We start from the raw sequence: 13,144 nt of genomic DNA on the forward strand, positions 1-13,144 counted from the left end.
TGTGACTTTGCGGGGTTGTGATAAAACAGGGAATGAGAAATGAGGAAATGAGGAAATAAGAAATAGGAAATGAGGAAATGAAGAAATGAGACCGAGAAATGAGCTGTTAGGCAGAGCATATCTATGTGCAGAGCAAGTCTGAAGATGAAGCTAACATCTACTGAGCTACAGGTACGTACCTCCTGGTGACAAGTCTCCTGGTGCTCTGCCACCATACAGAACTTATGTTCCTCTGGTACACGGTGTGACACTCTCTACCTCTATCTACTTGTGTGCCATGTACGACTGGCATGGTTCAGACATCAGATCTACCTACGTAACGGTACTTACATGTACTGTCCTACAGTCCCACAGTCTCAAACAATTTACCTATGCGTGGCTATACTGGCAATACATTCACCGATTTCACAATCCGGTGGGCAAGTGATAGTCAATGGACTGGACTCAATGTCAACATCTACATGTAAGTAACAGCAAAGAAACTTCCAAAACTGTTTGTCAAACCAAGCAAATTCTAATCTGCCAGTCCTGTCGTAAAGCTGCAGGAAGTAATGACATTAGTGCACTGTACTGGTATCATATCCAATCTCGCTACAGGGTGAAGAAAGCAATTCCCATTACCATTTTCACAAGCAATGCCTAGTGAAAGCTGATGCTACCTTTAATGAAGAAAGCTCACTGTGCCATCTGAAGCGATGGTAAAATTACAATGTGTCTGGCAACCTGTACTGTGTGGAGGTGCCACTATAATATATTTGATAACTAGTCACCTAGCTTCTTGGCTGATATCAGTCATTACTTTTGTGCATCTATATAACAATGTCATAATTATTGTGATGAAAATTAATGCCATGGTGATGATAAATAATTTCTTCATTTCCTCATTTCCTATTTCTTATTTCCTCATTTCTCATTTCCTCATTTCTCATTCCCTGTTTTATCACAACCCGACTTTGAGTTAGTCTCGAATACCCGCCTCAACCTAAAAGCTCAAGCTTTTAGGTTGAGGCGGGTATTCGAGACTAACTTTGAGTAGCCTCGATCCCAGGCCGATCCGTCTCCAATTGAACGCTAGGTCGCCTCCTCGGCCTGGCATTGATTGTATCTGGGCGTGTATCTTGCATGTGTGAAACAGCAACAAAACAAGTGAGTATAATAATGACTTATTTTGTGATTAAATGAATATAGATCTAGTGAGGGTTGTGCTTTTTCTGTTAAGCCTGCAAAAATCCTACTATTTCGTTTGATTACTATAGCTAGCTAGGTCTATACACTTGACATTGTATAGCAGTCACATATTTAGCTAATTCAAGCTTAAACCCTATTACATGCTGCTAAAAAGGAATTCTATAGCCATGGCTCAGCTATTTTATCGAATGCCCACTGGTAGAGTGATACCAATCGATGTGGATGCTGACCATATAGTGGAGACAGTGAAGGCCAAGATCCATCATCAAGAAGGTATTCCACCTGAGCACTTCTTTCTGACCTCAAGATCCAAGTGTCTACGAAGTGAGTTGACTCTCAGTGCTTATGGTTTGAAGCATGGAGCCACTGTGGATGTGCAACTACGCCTTAAGATGCAAATATTCGTTAAAATGTTGAGTTGTAAACTCGTCACCCTTGTAGTTGAAAACAGTGACACAATCGAAGTTATCAAAACCAAACTTCTAGACCACGGATCTACCCCACCAAATCAGCAGCGTTTGATATTTGCTGGAAAGCAACTTCAAGATAGACAAACATTATTTGATTACAACATTGAAAAAGAAGCCACACTTCATCAAGTACTTCGTTTGCGTGGCGGAGGAATGCAAATATATACTAAAACTTTGACTGGTAAAACCATCACTCTCGGAGTGGATCCCAATGGCACAATCGAAGATGTCAAGATCAAAATTCAGGACAAAGAAGGTATACCACCAGACCAGCAGTGCTTGACGTTTGCTGGATCGCTACTTGAGGATGATAAAACATTGAACAATTATGAAATTTGTAACAACAGTACACTTCATCTTGCTCTCAGAGTAAGCGGAGAGACAGACAGTCTCATACAAATCTATGTTCATTTGCCGGATGGTCAATCACTGACTATTACTGTCAAGCCAAGTAGTACAATATTAGAATGTAAAAAATTGGTCAATAAGGCTGAAGGAACTCAGTTACCAAGTAAAGAGCAAGAAGTGATTTTTCAGAAAAAAATACTTGCTAATGATCATAAGTTACAAGATTATGGTATAGACAAAGGAAAAACAGTGCATATTGTACAAAAAAATGGTCCCAAACGCATATGTGTGCATCACAACAGCGAACGAGTAACATTAAACATTCACCCTGAAGAAGTTGTACTGGCTTTAAAAGCAAGAATATCAGTTGCTGTTTCCGGCAATCCACCTCCCAGTGAGCAGAGACTAATGTTTAAAGACGAGGAAATGGATGAAACGCGTCAATTAAAGACGTATGGAATCAATATAGAAAGTGATGACACTCCTATTACTTTATTGGTGCTAAAAAATCTACACATTGAAAGTTCTCCAGACTTGAGAAATGAGGTACAATTTCACCCAGATGACAAAGTGGGTGTCCTGAAATTAAAGTTTTGTCGGCAACGACTCGAACCAAGTACACATCAGCTGTTTTATTGTTCTGCTGATCGGCGATGCGAGATACTTGAAGATGACCAAGCAATATCCACCTACAATCTACCCGAATCACCAACACTCCGTCTTTGTAAGTTTAATGTACGTGTTGCATGCACAATGTTGCATTAGTTGTATAATTTATGTACATGTGATTGTTCACTGTGCAGGTAAAAATGACCACATCAATCAACTAGACAGTGAATGTCTAAACAGTGTGAAAAAGAAGGCCATCTGGAGTGATGAGGGTGTTCAGATTAGTTCTCTAGAAGCAATCCCGCAAGACCAGCAAGTAACCGTGTCCGTTAATGTCTACGATCCATCAAAATCGTCATTTATTTTCCCTCACGGCTACTCTCTTATTAGTAGTGTTTATATGATAAACATGGTCATGACTGATGCTTCCTTGATCCGTGGATTACAAGTTTGCTTGACAAAGTACCGACAGCAAAACAGACGAGGAAGTGTGCAAGTATTGCAAGCTTCATGCATACCCACGCACTGGGAGGCGGATCGTAGTGCACCTGTGTTCAGTTTCTCACCAGTTGAACCACAAAGGATCCAAACTCAAGGAGGGACATTGACGTTGCGTCTAGACTTTCGTCGTTGCTACCTTGTTGTAGCAGGTAATATTGTACATGCATGTATAGTGTGTATAATTATAGATATGACACTGCTGATCCAATGAATTCCCTAAAAGTCAGACATAATTAGCGTTTTGTCTCAATTCTCTATAATTAGATTTATGGTTTCACTAGGACAACTACTTTTGTGTGCTAGCCCTAACACCCTATACAGAGAGCCATGCATCAACTATGCTAATTTCACAGAATTATCTCCTCAACCATCTGTGTGGTCACGAATGTCAAAGTCGTTCTCTACATTTTTCGGAAGAAATCATCAGCCGCCACCAACAGCATCCGGAACTGACCAGCAACCCCGCCGTGAGAACGATAGTAGCCCTCAGCACAATGCAATCTTGAGAGTTACACCTCAGCTTGTCGAATATTTACAAATAAATCAAACTTACCTGTTCCGACTTAGGGATCACCTGTTTGACAAAAAATTCATTTCTGAAAGCGATTACGTAGCCTTGGATCAGTTTAGTAGCACCACTGAAAGAGCTGATTATCTTACGAGAGTAATTGCAGAGCGTATCAGATATTGTGATAGAACATTTCAGGAGCTCATTGACTCTCTGGAGTTTGTTACTGTATCTGAAAAATGGGCTAAAGACATTCTGGAAATACTGCATACAGCACGAGACACCCTTACTGTAAACTATAATTAATGTAGATCTACCTTATAATAATAATAATGTCTTATAAATAGAACTGATGTTTTTACTGTCACTTATTGCATGATCTCCACATTGTCCATTAAATAATTATGAGCACTATTATAAAGCAATTTCAACACCCTATAAATTATTCATGAATCAGTCATGCGCAATAAGCTAAAGGGTTATCATTATTGTTGGACAGGGTAGTATACGCTCTTTTGCTTTCAGTGCAGCTTTCTCCATTGGCCGTTCATCTCTAACACAGTCTCGTACACGATTTTTTTGCCCCTTCACCTCCTCCAGTTCATTAAGTTTGATGAATACCACAAGGTTGTGTTTCCTATGTGCATGACATTGTGTGTGTGAGAGTGCATATGTGTATGATTATTATGCGCTTGTGTGTGTATAGGAGGGGGGGTGGTTCTAAACATATTCAAGATGCAAGGATACTTCCTATTGACAGCACATGGCTAATGAATTTAACTTACAACAATAATTATAGAAGACAGGTGTCTTCCAAAAAACACATTATCAAGAAAAAAAATGCAAAGAGCACTCACCCCGTGCGTTGAGCTTCATTGTACACATGCAGCGTCAAAACGTATACAATAACTTTTTATGAGGAGCAGAGCCTCCCTCGTTTGTCTTTTGTTTTGTACAATATAGTTCTGTGTTGTAAGAGGCCCTGTACGTCTCTGTGTATATTGCTTGTTGAAACACTATTTCTAACAGGTTATGGGCCCAGGTATCTAGTGAGTGTATATAGAACTCATACCGGTAGTTTTAGCTGAAAAAGTCTGCACATCACGATTCACAGCTCAAAAGTATGGATACTCGAATGGCGGATAATTGTACCCTTGAAAGGAATTAACTATCCAATGTGGAAGGTGCCAGTGTAGGATTTGTGTTGAGTTTGACCTTCCTAAACACAGGGCCAGAAGTGGTAGTTTACAGCTTGTAAACTATGTTTGTACTTGCGAGTGTACATCATAGTTTACAATGTTGTTGAATTTTAGTTCATCTACAATAGTTTCCTTCATAGTTTACAAAGAAAGTTGATAGTGTACAACGTTGTATACTACTGTAAATGAACTGTTTTGGCCCTGTGAAAGTTATCATAACTTTGTCATACTTCAAAGTTTTATATACCATTAACTAGAACGATAGTAGCCCTCAGCACAATGCAATCTTGAGAGTTACACCTCAGCTTATCGAATATTTACAAATGTTGTATCTGTTAATTAACAGATACAACATTTGTAAATATTCGATAAGTTAATAACATTTGTAAATATTCGATAAGTCTTCACTTTAACACAGATAAATATTCTTGATTGCAGCAAAGAACACACACACGGAGCACAGTACAGAACCTTCTTATATACAAAGCTAAGTAACTTCTAGATGTTACCACTATAAGTACAGTTTCAATTCTAGCTAGATTGTTCTAGATCATTACAGATACATTACAGCTACTTCTAGATAGTTCCAGTGGATACTACAACAAATAAATCAAACTTACCTGTTCCGACTTAGGGATCACCTGTTTGACAAAAAATTCATTTCTGAAAGCGATTACGTAGCCTTGGATCAGTTTAGTAGCACCGCTGAAAGAGCTGATTATCTTACGAGAGTTATTGCAGAGCGTATCGGATATTGTGATAGAACATTTCAGGAGCTCATTGACACTCTGGAGTTTGTTACTGTATCTGAAAAATGGGCTAAAGACATTCTGGAAATACTGCATACAGCACGAGACACCCTTACTGTAAACTATATTTAATGTAGATCTACCTTATAATAATAATAATGTCTTATAAATAGAACTGATGTTTTTACTGTCACTTATTGCATGATCTCCACATTGTCCATTAAATAATTATGAGCACTATTATAAAGCAATTTCAACACCCTATAAATTATTCATGAATCAGTCATGCGCAATAAGCTAAAGGGTTATCATTATTGTTGGACAGGGTAGTATACGCTCTTTTGCTTTCAGTGCAGCTTTCTCCATTGGCCGTTCATCTCTAACACAGTCTCGTACACGATTTTTTTGCCCCTTCACCTCCTCCAGTTCATTAAGTTTGATGAATATACCACAAGGTTGTGTTTCCTATGTGCATGACATTGTGTGTGTGAGAGTGCATATGTGTATGATTATTATGCGCTTGTGTGTGTATAGGAGGGGGGGTGGTTCTAAACATATTCAAGATGCAAGGATACTTCCTATTGACAGCACATGACTAATGAATTTAACTTACAACAATAATTATAGAAGACAGGTGTCTTCCAAAAAACACATTATCAAGAAAAAAAATGCAAAGGGCACTCACCCCGTGCGTTGAGCTTCATTGTACACATGCAGCGTCAAAACATATACAATAACTTTTTACGAGGAGCAGAGCCTCCCTCGTTTGTCTTTTGTTTTGTACAATATAGTTCTGTGTTGTAAGAGGCCCTGTACGTCTCTGTGTATATACTATACCCTGCATGCAGTTTTGTCAGTTGCTCTCATTGATATCTATAACTGTTGTGTGAACTCACTCTCTCTATAGGCTAAAGTCGAAGATACGCTCTGTGCATGTCACTGGTGCTTGTTGAAACACTATTTCTAACAGGTTATGGGCCCAGGTATCTAGTGAGTGTATATATAGAACTCATACCGGTAGTTTTAGCTGAAAAAGTCTGCACATCACGATTCACAGCTCAAAAGTATGGATACTCGAATGGCGGATAATTGTACCCTTGAGAGGAATTAACTATCCAATGTGGAAGGTGCCAGTGTAGGATTTGTGTTGAGTTTGACCTTCCTAAAGTTATCATAACTTTGTCATACTTCAAAGTTTCATATATAATTAACTAGAACGATAGTAGCCCTCAGCACAATGCAATCTTGAGAGTTACACCTCAGCTTGTCGAATATTTACAAATGTTGTATCTGTTAATTGTCTTCACCTGAACACAGATAAATATTCTTGATTGCAGCAAAGAACACACACACGGAGCACAGTACAGAACCTTCTTATATACAAAGCTAAGTAACTTCTAGATGTTACCACTAAGTACAGTTTCAATTCTAGCTAGATTGTTCTAGATCATTACAGATACATTACAGCTACTTCTAGATAGTTCCAGTGGATACTACAACAAATAAATCAAACTTACCTGTTCCGACTTAGGGATCACCTGTTTGACAAAAAATTCATTTCTGAAAGCGATTACGTAGCCTTGGATCAGTTTAGTAGCACCGCTGAAAGAGCTGATTATCTTACGAGAGTAATTGCAGAGCGTATCGGATATTGTGATAGAACATTTCAGGAGCTCATTGACACTCTGGAGTTTGTTAATGTATCTGAAAAATGGGCTAAAGACATTCTGGAAATACTGAATACAGCATGAGACACCCTTACTGTAAACTATAATTAATGTAGATCTACCTTATAATAATAATAAGGTCTTATAAATAGTTTTTACTGTCACTTATTGCATGATCTCCACATTGTCCATTAAATAATATTATGAGCACTATTATAAAGCAATTTCAACACCCTATAAATTATTCATGAATCAGTCATGCGCAATAAGCTAAAGGGTTAATTATTATTGTTGGACAGGGTAGTATACGCTCTTTTGCTTTCAGTGCAGCTTTCTCCATTGGCCGTTCATCTCAAACACAGTCTCGTACAGGATTTTTTTGCCCCTTCACCTCCTCCAGTTCATTAAGTTTGATGAATATACCACAAGGTTGTGTTTCCTATGTGCATGTGTGTGTGTGTGAGAGTGCATATGTGCATGTATGATTATTATGCGCTTGTGTGTGTATAGGAGGGGGGAGGTTCTAAACATATTCAAGATGCAAGAATACTTCCTATTGACAGCACATGACTAATGAATTTAACTTACAATAATAATTATAATGAATAAATAATAATTATAGAAGACAGGTGTCTTCCAAAAAACACATTATAAAAAAAATGCAAAGAGCACTCACCCCGTGCGTTGAGCTTCATTGTATACACATGCAGCGGCAAAACGTATAATACAATAACTTTTTACGAGGAGCAGAGCCTCCATCGTTTGTCTTTTGTTTTGTACAATATAGTTCTGTGTTGTAAGAGGCCCTGCACGTCTCTGTGTATATACTATACCCTCAGGCCTGCATGCAGTTTTGTCAGTTGCTCTCATTGATATCTATATAACTGTTGTGTGAACTTGTTCTCTCTATATAGGCTAAAGTCGAAGATACACTCTGTGCATGCCACTATACGTGCTTGTTGAAACACTATTTCTAACAGGGTATGGGCCCAGGTATCTAGTGAGTGTAGAACTCATACCGGTAGTTTTAGCTGAAAAAGTCTGCACATCACGATTCACAGCTCAAAAGTATGGATACTCGAATGGCGGATAATAATTGTACAGGAAATAACTATCCAATGGGAAGGTGCCATGTAGGATTTGTGTTAAGTTTGACCTTCCTAGCTAAAGTTGTCATAACTTTGTCATACTTCAAAGTTTCATATACCATTAACTAGAACGATAGTAGCCCTCAGCACAATGCAATCTTGAGAGTTACACCTCAGCTCGTCGAATATTTACAAATAAATCAAACTTACCTGTTCCGACTTAGGGATCACCTGTTTGACAAAAAATTCATTTCTGAAAGCGATTACGTAGCCTTGGATCAGTTCAGTAGTACCGCTGAAAGAGCTGATTATCTTATGAGAGTAATTGCAGAGCGTATCGGATATTGTGATAGAAGATTTCAGGAGCTCATTTGTTAAAAATGGGCTAAAGACATTCTGGAAATACTGAATATATACAGCACGAGACACCCTTAATGTGCTAAATGGACTGTGCTAAATGTAATGGGTGTGCTGAAACAGGTAAACATGCTAATTCAGCACAGTGTGCTGTTTTCAGTACCAAATAACGGCATGCAGTATACAACCAAGAGTTAATAATACAATGGTCTATTATGAACTCTTGGTACAACAGATGTGCAGGCAGCATGCAGCAGCTGCATAGCAACAAAGACTTTTTTTTAATTTGCAAAGAAGAAAAGAAGTTGAGTTTAGACATGGTTTGAGAGCTGTTTGACAAAACTGTGGAACTAGGTAAGTTTCCCTCAACATGCTGAACAATGCTGTACAATGTAATTGCACAGCTATATATTGTATAATACTTGAATTATTGTACCAGGGTGTCATATACAGTACACAGGGGGAGCATCTGTACAATGTAATTGCACAGCTATTGTATTGTACCAGGTGTCATACAGTACACATGCAGGGGGAGCATCTGTACAACAATGTAATTGCACAGCTATTGTATTGTACCAGGTGTCATATATACATACAGTACACAGGGGAGCATCTGTACAATGTAATTGCACAGCTATATTGTATTGTACCAGGTGTCATACAGTACACAGGGGAGCATCTGTACAATTTAATTGCACAGCTATTGTATTGTACCAGGTGTCATACAATACACAGGGGAGCATCTGTACAATGTAATTGCACAGCCTAATTGTATAATAATTATTGTGCTAATTGTACCAGGGTGTCATACAGTACACAGGGGGAGTATCCCCCTCTGGCTCCAACCCCCCCCCTAAAATTTGCATTCAGATATTAGTAATGTTGTATGACTGAGTACATAGCCTGTATACTAACCAGGGTATTGAAATAACATGCAGTTGACTTTTTACCTTATATTTCCCCCCTCTACTTTAAAATCCTGTATGCATGACACCCTGTAATAACTCTACAATAAATTATAATAATTATGCAGGAAGGACAAGCAAGTAAAAGGTTGAATGCGGCTCAACAAAGTGGAGACCAATTGAAGCTTATATTTTTATATATTGCCCAAGTTTCATAGCACAACACTGTAAAAAATGATTGAAAAAAAGTGCGGTGGACACACTAAAACCGTCGCATATAGCACGCTTTTTTGAAAAAGTGTGCTATATGCGACGGTTTTAGTGTGCTCATCGCACTTTTTTTTTTACAGTGAATAAGTGAGTTATTTACTTCTTCTAATGAAAGCACTGCGGGTGCTGATGCCTTGGTGGAGGTGCCAAAGCTACATAACATAAAACTACTAATAGCTAGCTTTTATACACACATTGATTGATGATAATTATTATTGCTGCGCATGCAATCGCAGGGAAACTCAAATAGTGGGTAGTGATCGACCCATGATTGTTGTTAAAAACGATTGATGCCTAAAGTTCAAGTCTAAAATTAATGGCTGCAAGTCAGCAGAGCCTTGCAGCTCTCTTCTCACTCTTGCAGCTAGCGTTCTAGTGCAGAACTAACTACTAAGTAGAGTAGCAACACTCGGTGAACGAGTTTTGCTACGGACTCTTCGCGCTTACATAATTAGAAAAAAACGCATCCTTAATTCAAGGCTACATTTACAACTGATCTGATAGCCTCGTGGAAAGAACAGCTATACTATAGTACTCTACGTTGCTAAGCACCACTCTAAATAATATTATAAGTGCCAAACTGGAATTATGGTTTTCTTGTTCTATTTGTGCGCCACTGAAAATCTTTAGCAGCGCTGTACTGAATTAGAAGAAATACGGTATAGCAAGTGTGTTTGTTTGTGCGTGTATTTTCACTTGGATGCCATGGCACTGCGTTTACAGCTAGCTAGGATAGATAGCCTCAGCAAAAAAAGTGATTTGTTTTGACAGATTTTCAAATGGTAAAAAGCTTAGTTGGGTAAAAGCTAAGAAGTATAAATTAAACCTTGTACACACATGCATTGAAGCTAGCTAAATACAGTTTCATTTTGAAGCTTAATACATCAAATGCGCACTATACAGCCACGCTTGAGTTCTGCTGTGTCTGAGACTACTCTGGTCCCGGTGAATGTCCGGAGCGCTATAGCTATTCGTTAACACATAAAGCTTAGTTTCATTGCATGCATGTCTGACTAAGAACTACTGCCGTTTTCGACTGTACTTGTCATAGCGTACGTTGCACTATTATTGTATAGATGCATGCAGTAAGCGGTCAATATAAGTTCCGTTTATGTAGTACACCAGTACGTGCAGCACTGTATTAAAAGCGTTGCAATTTACCGTTGCACATTGCAAGTACCGTATATGCTCGATCAGAGGCCGCTCTTGTATAAAGGCCGCACTCAAATAGTAGCCTCCCTTGCTAGCAAAATGAAACATTTAGTAGCCGCTCTCAAATAGTAGCCTCAGTGAACTTTGACTCTAGCATTTCTGCACGTGGCAGCCAAAAAAATTATTACTAGCAGCTAGCTACATGTACGTAGCTACAAGTAGCAGCTTGTTAGTGCTTCACAAAGACTTTCTCATGGCAGAGTTCAAGTTTATGCAGGTGAAAACAACTTTTGATGACAAACTAAATTATCTGGAGCTAATAAACGCCGCTCTTGAACAGTAATTGTAGCCTCCTCTTCCAGCAAAATGAAACATTTAGTAGCCGCGGCTCCTGATCAAGCATATACGGTATACATTTTGCAAAAAAACAAACAAAGAGACAATCCTAGTCACCTCGAGTATCGTAGCTAGACTAGTTACTTATATATAGCTATATGCTGTATACATACTTGATGCTATGTTTAAATATATTGATTTATAATTATTGTACATACTAGCTTTTCACGTGTATATACATTATAGTTGTGAGACGCCAACTGCCCAGAGGGAAACCACGCCATTCGCAAAAATACGCCTAATTCCCTCTCACGTCGAAAGTTCTTTCAAAATAGTGGTCGTACTTTTTTGAAGGTACTATTATAATTAATTATTGTTGCAAGAATTGATGTGAAAAACCATATTGCAGGATGATGTTGAAAGTGACATGTATTGGAGAGAGCATTATACTGGACACCCTTGTATGACCAGACCACTGTAAAGTATCGACACAATTGGAGATATATGTATTATTATGCTGCTGTATTGCCACAATGTTTTAGGTATAGTGGCTTCGCCCAAAAAAACAATTGCAACAGTATACCATACTTATCTGACTTAGTTATCTGTCTATATACGTATACAGCAGTCAATATCCCATTCCGTTTGCGTAGTACGTTTAAAGTGTTTCCATTTTGATAAGTACTGTATTAAAAGCGTATTTTACTGTACCGTTGCTATATATCATTGCACTTTACAAATGCGGTGTGCTGTGTTTTTGAATACAAAGCGACAATCCTCTAGCAACATAATATCCAGCTAAATTTTGCTTAGCTATAAGCCTATAGTTCTACATAGATCTAACAAAGAAATATAACGCACCATTCACCGCACTATTTTAATCTTAGCATAATTGCTATACATGTAGCTATCTTACATGTAGCTATAATACAAAGCCAGCAAGCTGCAAAATTTCATGATAACTATAGCTGCATGGGTGACCAAAGTAATTTTAACAACAGAAAAAAGCTCTTATCTTGAGCGTCCTTTTTAGCGTTTAATTTGCGCTGTATCAGTGTATTATGCATGTACTACGTAAACGGAACGGGGACTTTATATTTACCACTTTGTAAGTTCATAATTGATAAAAATTGCTGCTACAGAAATCCCAAATTTCCTTGTGCGCAAAACGATTTTTGATTGCCACACACCCTCCTAATTAATGCAAATCTATACTGCCACCTGGTGGCACATTGTCTGCCCGGCTCTGCAGCTGTAGCTGTTCCTCTTAAGCTAACAGTTCTATTGATATAATAATTTATAGGACAAAGCAGTTTAATTAAACTTTTATATCGTTTCGGATTAAGCTTTATATGCAGCTCTTTTCTGACAATTAAGGGAAGGCTTGTTAGTGGATTATATTTGTTGTTTAGCCCTTACAACAAGTATTGTCAGTGGAAGACAACTTCTCAATCTGCTCTCTGTACGAGATGAATTGATGGGCCCGAATATTGATGCTGCTCTATAATAGCACAACAAGAACTCATTTGCATTATCATAGTCTCGCAAACTTAATTGTGCGTAAAAACGACTATATCTTACTGAGAGTTCATTAGGAAGAGTACGCAACTCCACTAACCGTAGTAGTACAGGGTTTTGCAGAATCTTTGAAATAGAGGGTGTAGAGCGTTCCTTATATGGATATCTAATGTTTACACATTGTGGTGTCATGTGGTGAAATGCCAAGTCTGATTGGGAAGCAAAATTTAAAAACAAAATGGCTTTTTCTTGTGAAAAAAGCTGACCAAGGCATTATTT

General features: G+C 38.3%; 1 protein-coding gene across 4 annotated transcripts; it reads left to right on the plus strand.

The window, feature by feature from the left end:
- The first annotated feature begins 1,007 nt into the window (after window positions 1-1,007).
- LOC135335696 (polyubiquitin-like) lies at window positions 1,008-4,049 on the plus strand. 4 transcript variants are annotated; one of them, XM_064531242.1, is made up of 4 exons: window positions 1,008-1,146; window positions 1,343-2,730; window positions 2,810-3,265; window positions 3,470-4,049. In XM_064531242.1, the coding sequence occupies exons 2-4, from the start codon at window positions 1,356-1,358 to the stop codon at window positions 3,928-3,930; spliced, it is 2,292 nt and encodes a 763-aa protein (XP_064387312.1). In that variant the 5' UTR covers window positions 1,008-1,146; window positions 1,343-1,355; the 3' UTR covers window positions 3,931-4,049. The 4 variants fall into 4 exon arrangements, with proteins under 4 accessions (XP_064387312.1, XP_064387314.1, XP_064387313.1 ...); XM_064531244.1 differs by having other exon boundaries at window positions 1,023-1,146; window positions 1,391-2,730; XM_064531243.1 differs by having other exon boundaries at window positions 1,048-1,146; window positions 1,354-2,730.
- The last annotated feature ends 9,095 nt before the right edge of the window (window positions 4,050-13,144 follow it).

The sequence above is a fragment of the Halichondria panicea genome, chromosome 5, assembly GCF_963675165.1.
Source record: "Halichondria panicea chromosome 5, odHalPani1.1, whole genome shotgun sequence".
Classification (NCBI taxonomy): domain Eukaryota; kingdom Metazoa; phylum Porifera; class Demospongiae; order Suberitida; family Halichondriidae; genus Halichondria; species Halichondria panicea.

Coding starts and splice junctions, on each gene's coding strand:
- LOC135335696 (XM_064531241.1), top strand. CDS start 1,329: ATGCTGCTAAAAAGGAATTCTATAGCCATGGCTCAGCTATTTTATCGA. Junction 2,731..2,809: donor ATCACCAACACTCCGTCTTT/GTAAGTTTAATG, acceptor TTCACTGTGCAG/GTAAAAATGACCACATCAAT. Junction 3,266..3,469: donor TTGCTACCTTGTTGTAGCAG/GTAATATTGTAC, acceptor CTAATTTCACAG/AATTATCTCCTCAACCATCT.